The sequence below is a fragment of the Trachemys scripta genome, chromosome 6 (genome assembly GCF_013100865.1).
Source record: "Trachemys scripta elegans isolate TJP31775 chromosome 6, CAS_Tse_1.0, whole genome shotgun sequence".
Lineage (NCBI taxonomy): Eukaryota > Metazoa > Chordata > Testudines > Emydidae > Trachemys > Trachemys scripta.
The window spans coordinates 73,294,845-73,307,738 of record NC_048303.1 but is presented as its reverse complement, the minus strand read 5'-3'; the positions used below and the strand labels follow the sequence as shown (position 1 = coordinate 73,307,738).

At 42.9% G+C, this 12,894-nt stretch overlaps 1 protein-coding gene across 3 annotated transcripts in view; it reads right to left on the bottom strand.

Annotated features, from left to right (window-relative positions):
* Positions 1-316: 316 nt before the first annotated feature.
* SNX2 (sorting nexin 2) overlaps positions 317-12,894 on the bottom strand; it is a 57,246-nt gene continuing 44,668 nt past the window's right edge. For 2 of the 3 annotated variants that reach the window (XM_034773811.1, XM_034773810.1), the window contains exons 11-16: positions 7,137-7,342; positions 5,851-5,994; positions 5,303-5,314; positions 1,667-1,747; positions 1,465-1,536; positions 317-476 (exon numbers count right to left, since the gene is read on the bottom strand). In XM_034773811.1, the coding sequence (XP_034629702.1) occupies positions 426-476; positions 1,465-1,536; positions 1,667-1,747; positions 5,303-5,314; positions 5,851-5,994; positions 7,137-7,342 (566 nt within the window). In that variant the 3' untranslated portion in view covers positions 317-425. The remainder of the gene's footprint in view (positions 477-1,464; positions 1,537-1,666; positions 1,748-5,302; positions 5,315-5,850; positions 5,995-7,136; positions 7,343-12,894) is intronic. The other variant, XM_034773812.1, reaches the window with a different exon arrangement.

The window sequence follows — 12,894 nt, the reverse complement described above, 5'->3', positions numbered from 1 at the left end:
ATACATCCCTTTATTTTTGTAATCACAAAATCATGATTTTGTACAGGAATGTGTAAGTGAACATTAATCAATGCAATTAAATTTGTTTAATAAAGATCAGGTAAACATACTACAGAACATACTGTATTGTAAAGAACAAAAATATTGTAACTTTCTGGCCTTGCAGTGCACATTTTAGTGCAAGTATTAAGACACAATAGTGTTCAATTCAGCAAAATATTGCAGAATATCATGCCACAGTCCACTTCAAAGAGGGTCAGGACATGCAGCTTGTTAATAAAATGCTGTAGTATATAAAAAAAGACATGGTAATTCATAAAATATATAGTGGTTTATTTGAACGATTTTAAAGTGATTTCACTGTGGAATTTAGCTTAACCGGGACAAACATCCAAAGTGTCTTCTGGTTTGGAATATTCTCCTTTCTAGGCAATGGCTTTGGCTTCAGGTAGGAATGCCTCCCAGTATTTTATCAGCTTGAGGAAAAGGAAGAAAAAAAGAAAAAAAAAAAAAAAAAAAGTTCAGCATTTTCCAAAAGCACATTTTCTGCCAACGTGGCAATTGCAGGAAAGCACCTTGTAGTAATGTTTACATAAATCCATTCATTACTATGGAGTAATCTCTAAAAGTTGACACTTCAGTCATTTGTCTTCACACAATAAGCATGCATATATTTACAAAAGTAGCTCTCCTCTAGACAGATTTCCCACTCCCCTTCTAGCAAATGTGATGGGGTGAGATACTTCGAAAGAATTTGGATTGAGGTAAAATGGAGGATTAGGATACATTACATGTAATGAGAAAGAAGGTTTTCCATCTGAAATAGCATTTATACATTACCCACATGGGAACTGAACCTACCCTTAACGTAATTTTACTGTTGTTTGACATTCAGCATTTGTATCTGTCAGGTGAATAAACTAAAATCCAAACACTTCATTTCTAAAACTAAAATAGACACCCCTTCCATAATAACTTATAAACTCTTCACTCTATGGCTAAAAAAATTCCATGCTTCCAATTTTACTTTTGAGATTATGAAGTATACAAGTGTCTTGAGTGAGAGTACCTATATTATCTTATAGTGGCTGTTTCAAGAAAAAGCAAACTTTCTACAGCCCATCCACATGTGAATAAATTACTTCAGTTAATCAGTGATAGAAAAAACAAGACTAGGAGCATTTTTCTCCTCCTGTAAATATGCTGAAGCGAGGGAAGTTTAAAAAAAAAAAAAAAAAAAAAAAAGGTTACCAGTAGTAACATGGATGAAAGACAGCACCAATATTCATATAAGTGTAATTCTGTCTCCTTCCCACCCCTCCAAATCCAACCTAGAATGCGGTCAGTTTTTAATTTTACAAAATTTTACTAATACCATTTATAATTGAAAAATTCTCATAGTCAGAGCTTCATTTTAGGTTAACAACAAAACCCCTGGAATGAGTTCCACAAAGTTTAGCTTACCTGCTGTTGTGTTTGCACTAATGATTCTAAGTACTTGATAATAACAGTTTTAAAGTCTTTCACTCGTTCCTTCTGTTAATAAATGAAATAGATTAATTCTGGTAGATTAACATAAATAACCAATTTTTTAGAATGTCATATTGCTATTATATCATTACAGCAAATGAGAATGTCACTGAATTTGTAAAACAGTTATACATGCCTCAAATCTTCCCACTTCTTTGCGTATGGTTTTGGAGATCTGTTCAAAGTCTCTCTCCCCTTGCTGAACTTTTGTCTCCCACTGGCAAAGGAAAAATGTGCATAGATAAGACATTATGTTACTCATTCACATACCTAGAATAAATAGACAGTTCTATCTATAATATACCAGCACTAATAAATTAAAGAGAGAAAGCATTTTATTTCAACAAAATACTTTTCAACTTCAAGCAAATAGCAAGAGTATTTAATTTAATTTTGACAAAGAAACATTTTAGGGAAACTCAAGGTAGTGGCAATGTCAATCCAACTATATTTCACACTGAGGAATGCCAAAAAAGTCTGTTATTTAACAATATCTCCTCCTTTAGAGCTGATTATAAAGACTTGAAATTTTTATTAGCAAGAGCCCATTATTCACAGCAAACTCTTCCTATATCAGTTAAAACATTCTTTAGTGAAACCTTTGATGGCACGGTCTGTAAAAGGAGCATCCAATTAAACTAAATTACCTAAAAAGTTACTTTTTAAAAACCTTAAGTTGTCATACTTAGTAGCATGCCATTAATATTTCACTGCCACATACAGCCTGGTTCAGGATCACTAGTTATCCCTAGCTTATGGAGAAAGCTCCATAAGAATGGCCATACCGGGTCAGACCAAAGGTCCATCCAGCCCAGTATCCTGTCTGCGGACAGTGGCCAATGCCAGGTGCCCCAGAGGGAGTGAACCTAACAGTTAATGATCAAGTGATCTCTCTCCTGCCATCCATCTCCACCCTCTGACAAACAGAGGCTAGGGACACCATTCCTTACCCATCCTGGCTAACAGCCATTAACAGACTTAACCCCCATGAATGTATTTAGTTCTCTTTTAACTCCTGTTGTAGTCCTAGCCTTCACAGCCTCCTCAGGCAAGGAGTTCCACAGGTTGACTGTGCGCTGTATGAAGAACTTCCTTTTATTTGTTTTAAACCTGCTGCCCATTAATTTCATTTGGTAGCCCCTAGTTTTTATATTATGGGAACAAATAACTTTCCCTTATTCACTTTCTCCACATCACTCATGATTTTATATACCTCTATCATATCCCCCCTTACTCTTCTCTTTTCCAAGCTGAAAAGTCCTAGCCTCTTTAATCTCTCCTCATATGGAACCCATTCCAAACCCCTAATCATTTTAGTTGCCCTTCTCTGAACCTTTTCTAATGCCAGTATATCTTTTTTGAGATTTTGTTGCCCAGTCACTTAGTTTTGTGAGATCTTTTTGAAGTTCTTCACAGTCTGCTTTGGTCTTAACTATCTTGAGCAGCTTAGTATCATCTGCAAAATTTGCCACCTCACTGTTTACCCCTTTCTCCAGATCATTTATGAATAAGTTGAATAGGATTGGTCCTAGGACTGACCCTTGGGGAACACCACTAGTTACCCCTCTCCATTCTGAAAATTTACTATTTATTCCTACGCTTTGTTCCTTGTCTTTTAACCAGTTATCAATCCATGAAAGGATCTTCCCTTTTATCCCATGACAACTTAATTTACATAAGAGCCATTGGTGAGGGACCTTGTCAAATGCTTTCTGGAAATCTAAGTAAACTATGTTCGCTGGATTCCCTTGTCCACATGTTTGTTGACCCCTTCAAAGAACTCAACGTACAGCATTGCCAGATATGGTAACTTGTCCATAACTGCTGTAGTCAGTTTTCAGAATCTGCTCTCTTGCCTGCACAAACTGAGCTACGATGTGCACAGCTGCTGTTGATTGTAAATTGAAAAGATAGAAAAAAAGGCTTGCAATTCTCAGTGCTTGTAGCCTATTACACTTTCATACAAAGAGTCTTCAGGTTTTGAGAAACATTCAGAGGTTGAGATTGACAAATTTCATTTTAAGGTGTAACAAGCATGGGGATCCGCTGCCTGGTACAATCATTTTCCTATAAACCAACCAACAGGTCAAACATACCAAAAATTTAGTAAGTTCAATCTATATTAAGTTGCCAACAAGAAAATACTATTCCCTCTCCCCAGATCTTTTTTTATAGAATTGTGATATTCAGTACTAAGACCATAGCAAATGATGCACTGCAATATATTTTGCATCAAGGAACAATGCTTGAACAGTTTTATAACTGGAGATATACAGCAAAATAAAAAAAAGTTAACATTTAAGTACATTTATTCTAATTTCCCTTATCTTTACTGTTCAGATGCCCATTCTGACATGGAATAGGCAATAAGCCACAACAGAACGTGCTTCAGTAGGCTATTGATGTACACCTCAGGGGAGATTCTATGCTGTGCCTCTAAGTGCTGCACTACAGAATTCAAAGCTTAGAGTGCGGTGTTTGGCTTTGAGCCACCGTCGCACCATCCCTCTCCTGGGCTGCTCTGGAGAGACCCCCAGCATTAACTTAGGGCTTGCCTAGATGAAAAATTAGTGCATACGAAGCTGGAGTGTAAATCTATAGTGCACTGGCATGCCCCACAGTAACTGGCTGTGTAAGGTCAATGCACTCTAGTGTGCGGTAGCATGGTCCACACGACCAGTTAAGTGTGTGGCATACTAGTGAGCTGTAGATTTACCCCAGCTTGCCACACACTAGCTTTTCAGACAGACAAGCCCCTAGGCATGCCTGGGGACCTGTCAGGTTATGGCAGCATCCCTGAGCTAACCTATGGGCTGCAGCACTGCCTAGTATCTCAACAGTACTGTATCCCAGTTCCAATACAGATCTTCCACTGCCAGCCCTGCGCTCAGCCTGCCCTCTATACTAAGGGGGGGGGGGGAGGAAGGGAGACGAGAAGGGGTCAATGGAGGTCAATCTTACAGTCATCTTCTACAATTCCAGGGGAATCCTTCCCTGGTTGGAAATGGAGCTTTTAGGTTCCCTATATGCCACTCCAGCCCTTTTACCTGGTATAAAGGGGTGAGACACAAGTGAGGAGCTTGCCCCTTGTGGGCTTCAGCATCATGCCTGGGAAGTTAACAAGGAGTATTGATGCACACTCTGGAGTGGTTTTTAGCTATTTCAGTATGGCTCAATAATCTGAATAAAATTAAATCATCAATATTTGGAATTGTGGTTTCTGCAACAAGTCCTTCTCCTGCGAAGAAATACTTCCTAGTAGGAAAAAAGGAATCCTGCTTTGGGGCCAAGTAGGCCAGCCCTGTCCTTCGGTGTAAAATCAATAGAATATTTTAAAAATCTTTTTTGGTGTAATTGGCATAGAGAGTTTCTTCTTTTTGGTAATTAGTTACAATTCACTGTTTTGAGTTTGTGCATGGCAGTGACATCACCAAACTGTTTGGTGACATCACCACTGAGAACATGACTGTGGACAATTACTAATTCTCCTAAAAGTCAACAACACGCGAGAGCCAGTGGGTAGTATAATATTTTGTGGAGAAGGTCAAGTTCTATTTGTAAACTTCCTCAAGTCTAATAGGCAAAACACTGTGAAAGTGCAGAAAAGACAAAGCAGCTTGTGATTAGTGACCAATGAAGCAGCCAAACAAAACAACTGTGAAGATTTTAAGCTCTATTATGCAGTGATGTTTTCCCCCAATTGGATGGCAAAGCTGGTACACACTCTTTTAGAGTATGTGTATTAATTCAAATTTTAAAAAAATTGTCCTACCTCTTCAATTTCCTTGGTGAAGCATGACAGAAAAAGTGTATAAATTATGACAAACTTCAACATGTTATATTTAAGTACTTTTACTGAAATTATACCATATATATATACACACATATACACACACGTATATATATAGGCGGAAACGTTGCACCAATAAGGAAAACATGGAAAGAGTTTTCAAATAGACTGTAGCGGTACATTTTAGTTTTAGAAGCCAGAAGACAGTCATTTGACTGCATAGAAGTAAACTGATCAATCAGTAAAGAATGTTTTTAAACTTTTCCATGTTTTTGTTCCCCCCACCCATTCTGTAAGAGAATAAAAGCACCTTACAGATTTCATATTGGTGTAACAATTGTGCACATTTTATATTTAATTAATATCATTCCTTTTAACAATTTCAGTAAACATGGAAAATAGCAAATGTGTAAGTGATTTATAAATAAAAATCCATATAAAAGTAGTGCATTATGCTGATGAATGAATCAATGGAAAATTTAGGCCTTCAGAATATAAATAGGTAGTCAGGCGTTCAACTTAATGATTACCTCCTTTATCTCATCTTTAGCTTGTTGCAGTTTATCAGGTTTGTTGGCAAGTTGGAGCTTTGCTTCAGCCTCACGTTTTTTCTGTAAAGTGACCTGAGCATCTTGCCATTTCTGCCAACATTTCATTCGATGATCTAACACACCCTGTAAGTGTAATAATGCAACAGAATTTTTTTTTTTTTAAAGTATCATGTTAACTATGTCAATGTGCTGCAAAATTAAAGAACAGGAAATAATGACTGAGTAAGACCTACTCTGCATCAGATATCTTGCAAATGTCTCCCAATCCAACTGTCTTAATTTTTCCAATACAGTTATTATGAAAAGTATCTGACTACAGCAGAATGAAGTCCTCCATATATCCACAGACTAAGGCGTACATGCAAGGGGCCATCTCCTGTGAACATACAGTTTAGTCTCCATACCCATTCAGTCCTTTCTCTCTCTCCAAAGTCTGTTGACAAGGCTGCCAATTAAGGAGGGCTAGTCTTTAACACTAATTTGTTAGAATCTGCATTTAGACCACTGATTTTGTTTTTATAGGCCACTCAGCTGTCCGGTAATATGTTTTGGTGGAAACAGATCAAAGTAGTAAGAATTAATACATAAGCTTAAAGTAATTTCTAAACCAAAACATAACTTCTGATAAAATGTTGAAAGATACATCCAGATAAATTAGTGTTGAATCACTCTCTTACATCCCCAACAAGTAATCAAAAGCTACTGGTACCAGGTAGCACAGTTTACACCCTCACTGAACACTCCTACAATACTTAAGTTCTAATAGAGCTAAATTTGATATTTTTTGTCTCTGGCATCTCACATTAAGGCCTCTAGGCACATAAAAAAATCTTTAAGACAAAAGTACAGACCCGTAACTCTTGTGTTCCACTACAAGTTAATATTTTATGTACCTGAATATAATAAGCACACCATGCTGAACAATACAATGTCCTTATACAATAAACACACTTCCTAGGACTATCATTCACATATATAAACTCTCCATTTAAGTGTATACATTTGGGATGTTGGAAAACCCGAATTTGATTAATCCACATTACACAACAGTTTATATAGTGGGATGCCTCAATTCTGGAAGAGGGGGATTTCTCCCTAGCGATTTTCAACGCTACCTTGAAGTCACAGCTCTCCTTGCAACAGTCCTGCATTTACTTTCCCTTCTATTGCCCATGCATTCTTAGCCTGTGAAGAAATTGCGACTTTCAACATAAATCCTGTCTTGCAGCAAGATAAACAGGTTGCATTTTTAAAACAGGGCTTACTTTTACTGCAGCAATAAGACGAATGTAGTCACCGAGCAGTTCTGAGAACACATAGAAGTCAGCAAAAGCTTGTTCTTGATGTAACTGGTCTATTTTCTCCTCAACTTCTGCAAGCTGAGACAAAGCTCTAGATAAAGCAGTGTGGTCCTCAGAGTTACCTAACATGGCAGCACTTTTAGCAAAGGCAGCTGTGTTGGCTGAAAGCTCTGAAAGACAAGAGTAAAATTCAGTGTGAAAGTTTTTCAGACGTTACTCCTGGGGGAAGTCTGAGTCATTGTGCATAATTCATGTCCCCCTGCAGATTTTTTTTCCCCCCTCCAAGAATATAGATTCTGCTGGAGAGATGCTGCAGTTATACCTTTTGCACATGAAGGTCTGCTGTGGAGCCAGAAGAGAGGACAGCCAGCTGGTGGAGAGGGAGGCAAAGAGGCTGCATTCCTCACGGACCAGGTGAGGAAGCACGGGATGGATGGAGCAGGGCACATGGGGTTGGCTGGGTAGTCTCAGACTGTGGTTCAGAAAGGCTAATGTGTGTGTGTGTGTGGAGGGGCAGGGAGACAGACTGGGACATGGATTCAGGCAGGGCCAGATTAACCTTTTCTAAGCCCGGTGCCCAATATATTTGTGGGTCTCTTCTCAGTGTGGGCCTGGTGCGACAGCACCACTGGTGCCATAGTAAATGTGATATTGCCAGGATGGGGATGAAAACATTTATTCGAAAACATAATAAGATATTTGAAGCCACACTTGATTGAGACCTCCACTTGGCCCATAGATAAACTGGGCTAGCATCCATATGCCCAAAATACTCTTGAATTTGGTTTGTGTGGGAGGGGGTTATTTGTTAGTTTGTCTTTTTTGTTTAAGCACTCAGGGCCTGCTTGGGGCCCTGAACACAAGTGCTTAATTAGTACACTTATGAGCCATATTAAGCCCAAATGTAGCAGTCAGTGGAGTTGCACCTGCATCTCCACACCACCATCTTCTCCAACCAAAGTTATGTTTCGTAAATACATTTTTTGAAAGCTACATTTTCTACTTTGATACAATAATGTTTACAAAACTTTTTAAAAAGCTAATTTCTTTAGCCTATTTCTCCCTTTGCCTCACCACCCCTCATGACTTCAAGTGAAACAGTAAAATTACTGGGGAGGAAAATTGCTGGTGCCCATCTTTCGCAGGGAGAAAGGGCCACAGAGATGCACACACATTACCACAAAAGCTACCACAATCCAGCCTCAAACACCTACCCAAACCTTCACATCTGGGCTCGTCTCCCATCCCTCCTACTGTCCTCACTCCACCCAACTAACCCCCACTTTCACACAAAGGCTCTCCTCAATCTCCCTGCTACTACCCCCACACACTTTCACCCCAGGGCTATCATCTCCCTCCTTTCTGCTGCCACCCCGCAGCCAACCTCCCACCTTCAACCCAGACTCTCTCCTCCCTCTGCTCCCCCACACCCAATCCCCACCTTCAACGCTGACTCTCCTTGCCCTCTGCCCCATCAACCCCCACTTTCACACTCCGCTTCTTCTATCCCCCACTCACAGAGTCACCGCCAACTCCCCCATTGCACCTGGACTTGCCCCACAACGGTTCCTTTCTCCCCAAAACTGTGCTGCGCCCCTTCCCCAGAGTGCTGGGGGAACGCATTTCTGGGCATTCCCACTGGCAAGGGGTGTGGCAGCCAGCACTACCCAGCCCAGCTGTCACCGCCCCTCTGGCTTCTGGGGACCACAGACAACCACTCCCCATCCGCGCACCATGAAGCTGCAAGATCGAGTCAGTGCCCATGAGCCCACAGCCAGGCATCAGGGTTGCCAGGGGGCTGCACACTGGGAATCACAGCATCGCAGCTACCCTCTGCTCTTCACCACCCCAGGATAATGGTTGAGACACAGGGGTGGGGGGATCAAGTGAGGAGCCCCCATCCTGTGCCCCACGGGGGGGGAGAGAGGGTGCAGCAGGATCAGCACCAGGAACCTTCTTCCTGAACCAGACCATTTCCTTGCTGGCAGCGTGGCGCAGGGCATTCTGGGACTAGTAGTGCAACTGGCGACACAGGTTGTAGGGCCCCAGCGGAACACAGCGGCGTGCAAACTACAATTCTCAGTACATCCTGCAACTGCCAGTCCCTGGGCTGCTGAGTGTTTCAGCCATTGCTGGGAAATTGCTGACTCTTCTGTGGCCAGGGCTGTATTAACCCTTTGTGGGCCCCTTTCAAGCATGGACCTGATGCCACCGGAGCCATTGTAAACCCAGTACTGGGCTCAGGAGCAAGTGGGGAGACAGCACTAAGCCACGGGCTGAATGGGAGGGGGGCTGCAGGGACACACGGGGATGGGAGCAGATGTGCCTGACTAAATGGGAGAAGGTAAGGGTTATCCCCAGGGTTTGCATGAGGGACGCTCCGCAACTCCCAAACAATCCCCCCACAAAAATAAACCCTGTTCCATACTTCTCCTACCCATACCTAACAACCCTCCAGGTTCACTCCCAGGCTCCTTCCCTCTCCGTCAGCTCCTCCATTACCCCTTGATTCCCCTAAGCCTTTGCACTGCTTCTGAGGGGTGCAGGAAATACATTTCTGTATTGTAGTTTAAATGAATTACTCAAAGTTCTGTATTAATATGCCTAGTAAAGAATTTATTTGTCAAAAGACATTTCCTGAATCTTTTTTTTTGTCTGTATTGTTACAGACATGTTTGCTGACAGGTATTTTGAAATACATTACCAAAATAATTGGAACTGGCATGATTATATTGTGTTATTTTGATAAATAAAATATGCAGAGTTTTAAAATATTGTGCGCAGAATTTTTAGGTGCAGAATTCCCCAAGGAGTAAGTAAGTAGTATTCTGGTTTCTTCCTAGAGTTTATAATGAGGCTACAAATTACCCATTAGAAAGGATAGATGATCAAAGACTGGTTCTTGAGACAAGACCACCCATGTTCCCCAGAGATAGGCTTGTGTTTAAAATAATTCAACTTTCTACCTAAATACAATTCTGAAAATATACCTACACTTTTAACTTACCCTTTTCAAAGCTTGTGAGAAAACAAAGCATACATAGCGAGAACAAAAACAAGGCACTGAGAAATAACCATATACAGGGGGTTAAGTACTGCCCTTTCTCTGCAGCAAAACTCATGTCAAGGAGTATGGTGTATCAGGATCATGTATATAACTCTAAGGCCTGGTCTACACTAGGAGGTTATGTCGAATTTAGCAGCGTTAAATTGAATTAACCCTGCACCCGTCCACACAACGAAGCCATTTAGTTCGACATAGAGGTCTCCTAAATTCGACTTCTGTACTCCTCCCCAACGAGGGGAGTAGTGCTAAATTCGACATGGCCATGTCGAATTAGGGTGGGTGTGGATGGAAATCAACACTAATAGCTCCGGGAGCTATCCCACAGTGCACCACTCTGTTGATGCTCTGGACAGTAGTCCGAGCTCAGATGCTCTGACCAGCCACACAGGAAAAGCCCCGGGAAAATTTGAATTCCTTTTCCTGTCTGGGCAGTTTGAATCTCATTTCCTGTTTGGACATTGTGGCGAGCTCAGCAGCACTGGCAATGATGCAGAGTTCTCCAGCAGAGGTGACCATGCAATCTCAGAATAGAAAGAGGGCCCCAGCACGGACTGATCGGGAAGTCTTGGATCTGATCACTGTGTGGGACGATGAGTCCGTGCTTTCGGAGCTGCAATCGAAAAGACGGAATGCAAAGATCTAGGAGAACATCTCAAAAGCCATGACAGAGAGAGGATACAGCCGGGATGCAACGCAGTGCTGCACGAAAATCAAGGAGGTGAAACAAGCGTACCAGAAGACCAAAGAGTCAAAACGGACGCTCCGGATCCCAGCCCCAGACATGTCGTTTCTATGAGACACTGCATTCCATTCTAGGTGCGGCTGCCACCACTACCCCACCACTGACCGTGGACTCTGAGGATGGGATATTGTCGACGGCCGCTTCCTCGGAGATGTTAGCAGACAGGGAAGATGAGGAAGGTGAGGAGGAGGACGAGGCAGTCGACAGCGCTTACAACGCTGATTTCCCAGACAGCCACAGCCAGGATCTCTTCATCACCCTCACAGAGATCCCCTACCAACCGTCCCCAGGCGTTAACCCAGACCCAGAATCAGGGGAAGGATCAGTCGGTAAGTGTTTTAAACATGTAAACATTTATTTTGAACAGAACAGGAATATTAACAATGGGTTTATCATGATTAGTTTGCCCTAGGCGCTCTACGTTTTAGTCCTTGCCAGTGCAGCTACTGGAAAAGAAGGTCTATATGTCCGGGGACAGAGCTGAAATCCTCATGGGACATCTCCACGAAGCTCTCCTGGAGGTAATCGGAAAGCCTTTGCACGAGGTTCCTGGGGAGAGCGGCCTTATTGTGTCCTCCGTGGTAGGAAACTTTTCCTCGCCAGGCTATCATCAAGTACTCTGGGATCATTGCCTTGCACAGCATGGCGGCATATGGCCCTGGTTTTTGCTGGCTTTCAGGCAGCATGCGTTCTTTCTCGGTCTCAGAAATTCTCAGCAGAGTGATGTCGCTCATGGTGACGTGCTTAGAATTAGGGGAATGTTACTATTGGGACTGCTTGCCTGTTCCTTTACAGAACTGTCACCGGCGGTTTACCGCCACGCGGTGGAGGTGGGAGAGGGGCAGCATACAGGGATCTTTCCCGGGGACAGCCGCGAGGGGGTGGGACGGGGCAGAGTTCATGCTTGCCGGATTGCCGGCAGCAGAACTGCCCAACGATAGGAGCATTGCTTTGAACGTGAAAGGAGGGCACTGCTCTAATTTAAGTTTTAAGCAGTCAAAAAGTCTACAGCTTACCATGTCAGCCTTCTACCCGAATTCCGCTGCCCTGCCCCGCTTGTCTGATCTCCACTGCAAGACCCCAGGCACTGAATGCGAAGGCCGAAAATTCGACCTTGTCCTGAGTGCGCATGTGATAGGTGCTGTGCATGGTCTTGTTCACAGAGAAAGACTATGTTCATTGTTCACAAAAAATTATCTTTGTGAGGAATTCACTCCCTTTTTCCCAACCTACAGCTGCAACTGTCTCCTGACCTACTCTGGCATCCCCCTCGCAGAGGCTGGCGCAGATTAGGCGGAGAAAGAAAAGGACATGGGACGACATGTTCTCGGAACTTATGGGCTGCTCCCGAGCCGATGCGGCCCAGCAGACCCAGTGGAGGGAGAACATGTCGCAATACCAGCGAGCACACAGAGAACGGAGGAGAGGTGGTGACAGGAAGACCAGCAGGCGACTCAAACGCTGCTTGGACTAATGAGGGAGCAAACGGACACGCTCCGGCGCCTTGTGGATGTTCTGCAGGTCCGGAGGCAGGAGGACAGAGCCCCGCTGCAGTCTCTCTCTAACCGCCCTCCCACGCCACAAACTCCCATACCCCCCTCACCCAAAGTCCCAAGAAGGAGGGGCGGCAGGGGCCGTGAAAACTGTCACTCCACCCCTGCAGACTGCTCAAGTACCAGAAGGCTCTCATTCCCAAAAATTTGATAAGTCCTTTCCTTCCCGCCTCACCTAAGCCCCCGGCCCAGTTTCATCCCCTAACTGTGTAGTTGCTAATAAAAGATACGTTTCTGTTAATTACTGTTTCCATCATGTTCTTTTAGGGGAGAGTGTGTTTGAAGGGGGAAGGGGGCTGGTAATTGGAGAGGACAGTCACCTTTACTAGGATACAGACACGGGGGCAGGTTCAGCAGAAG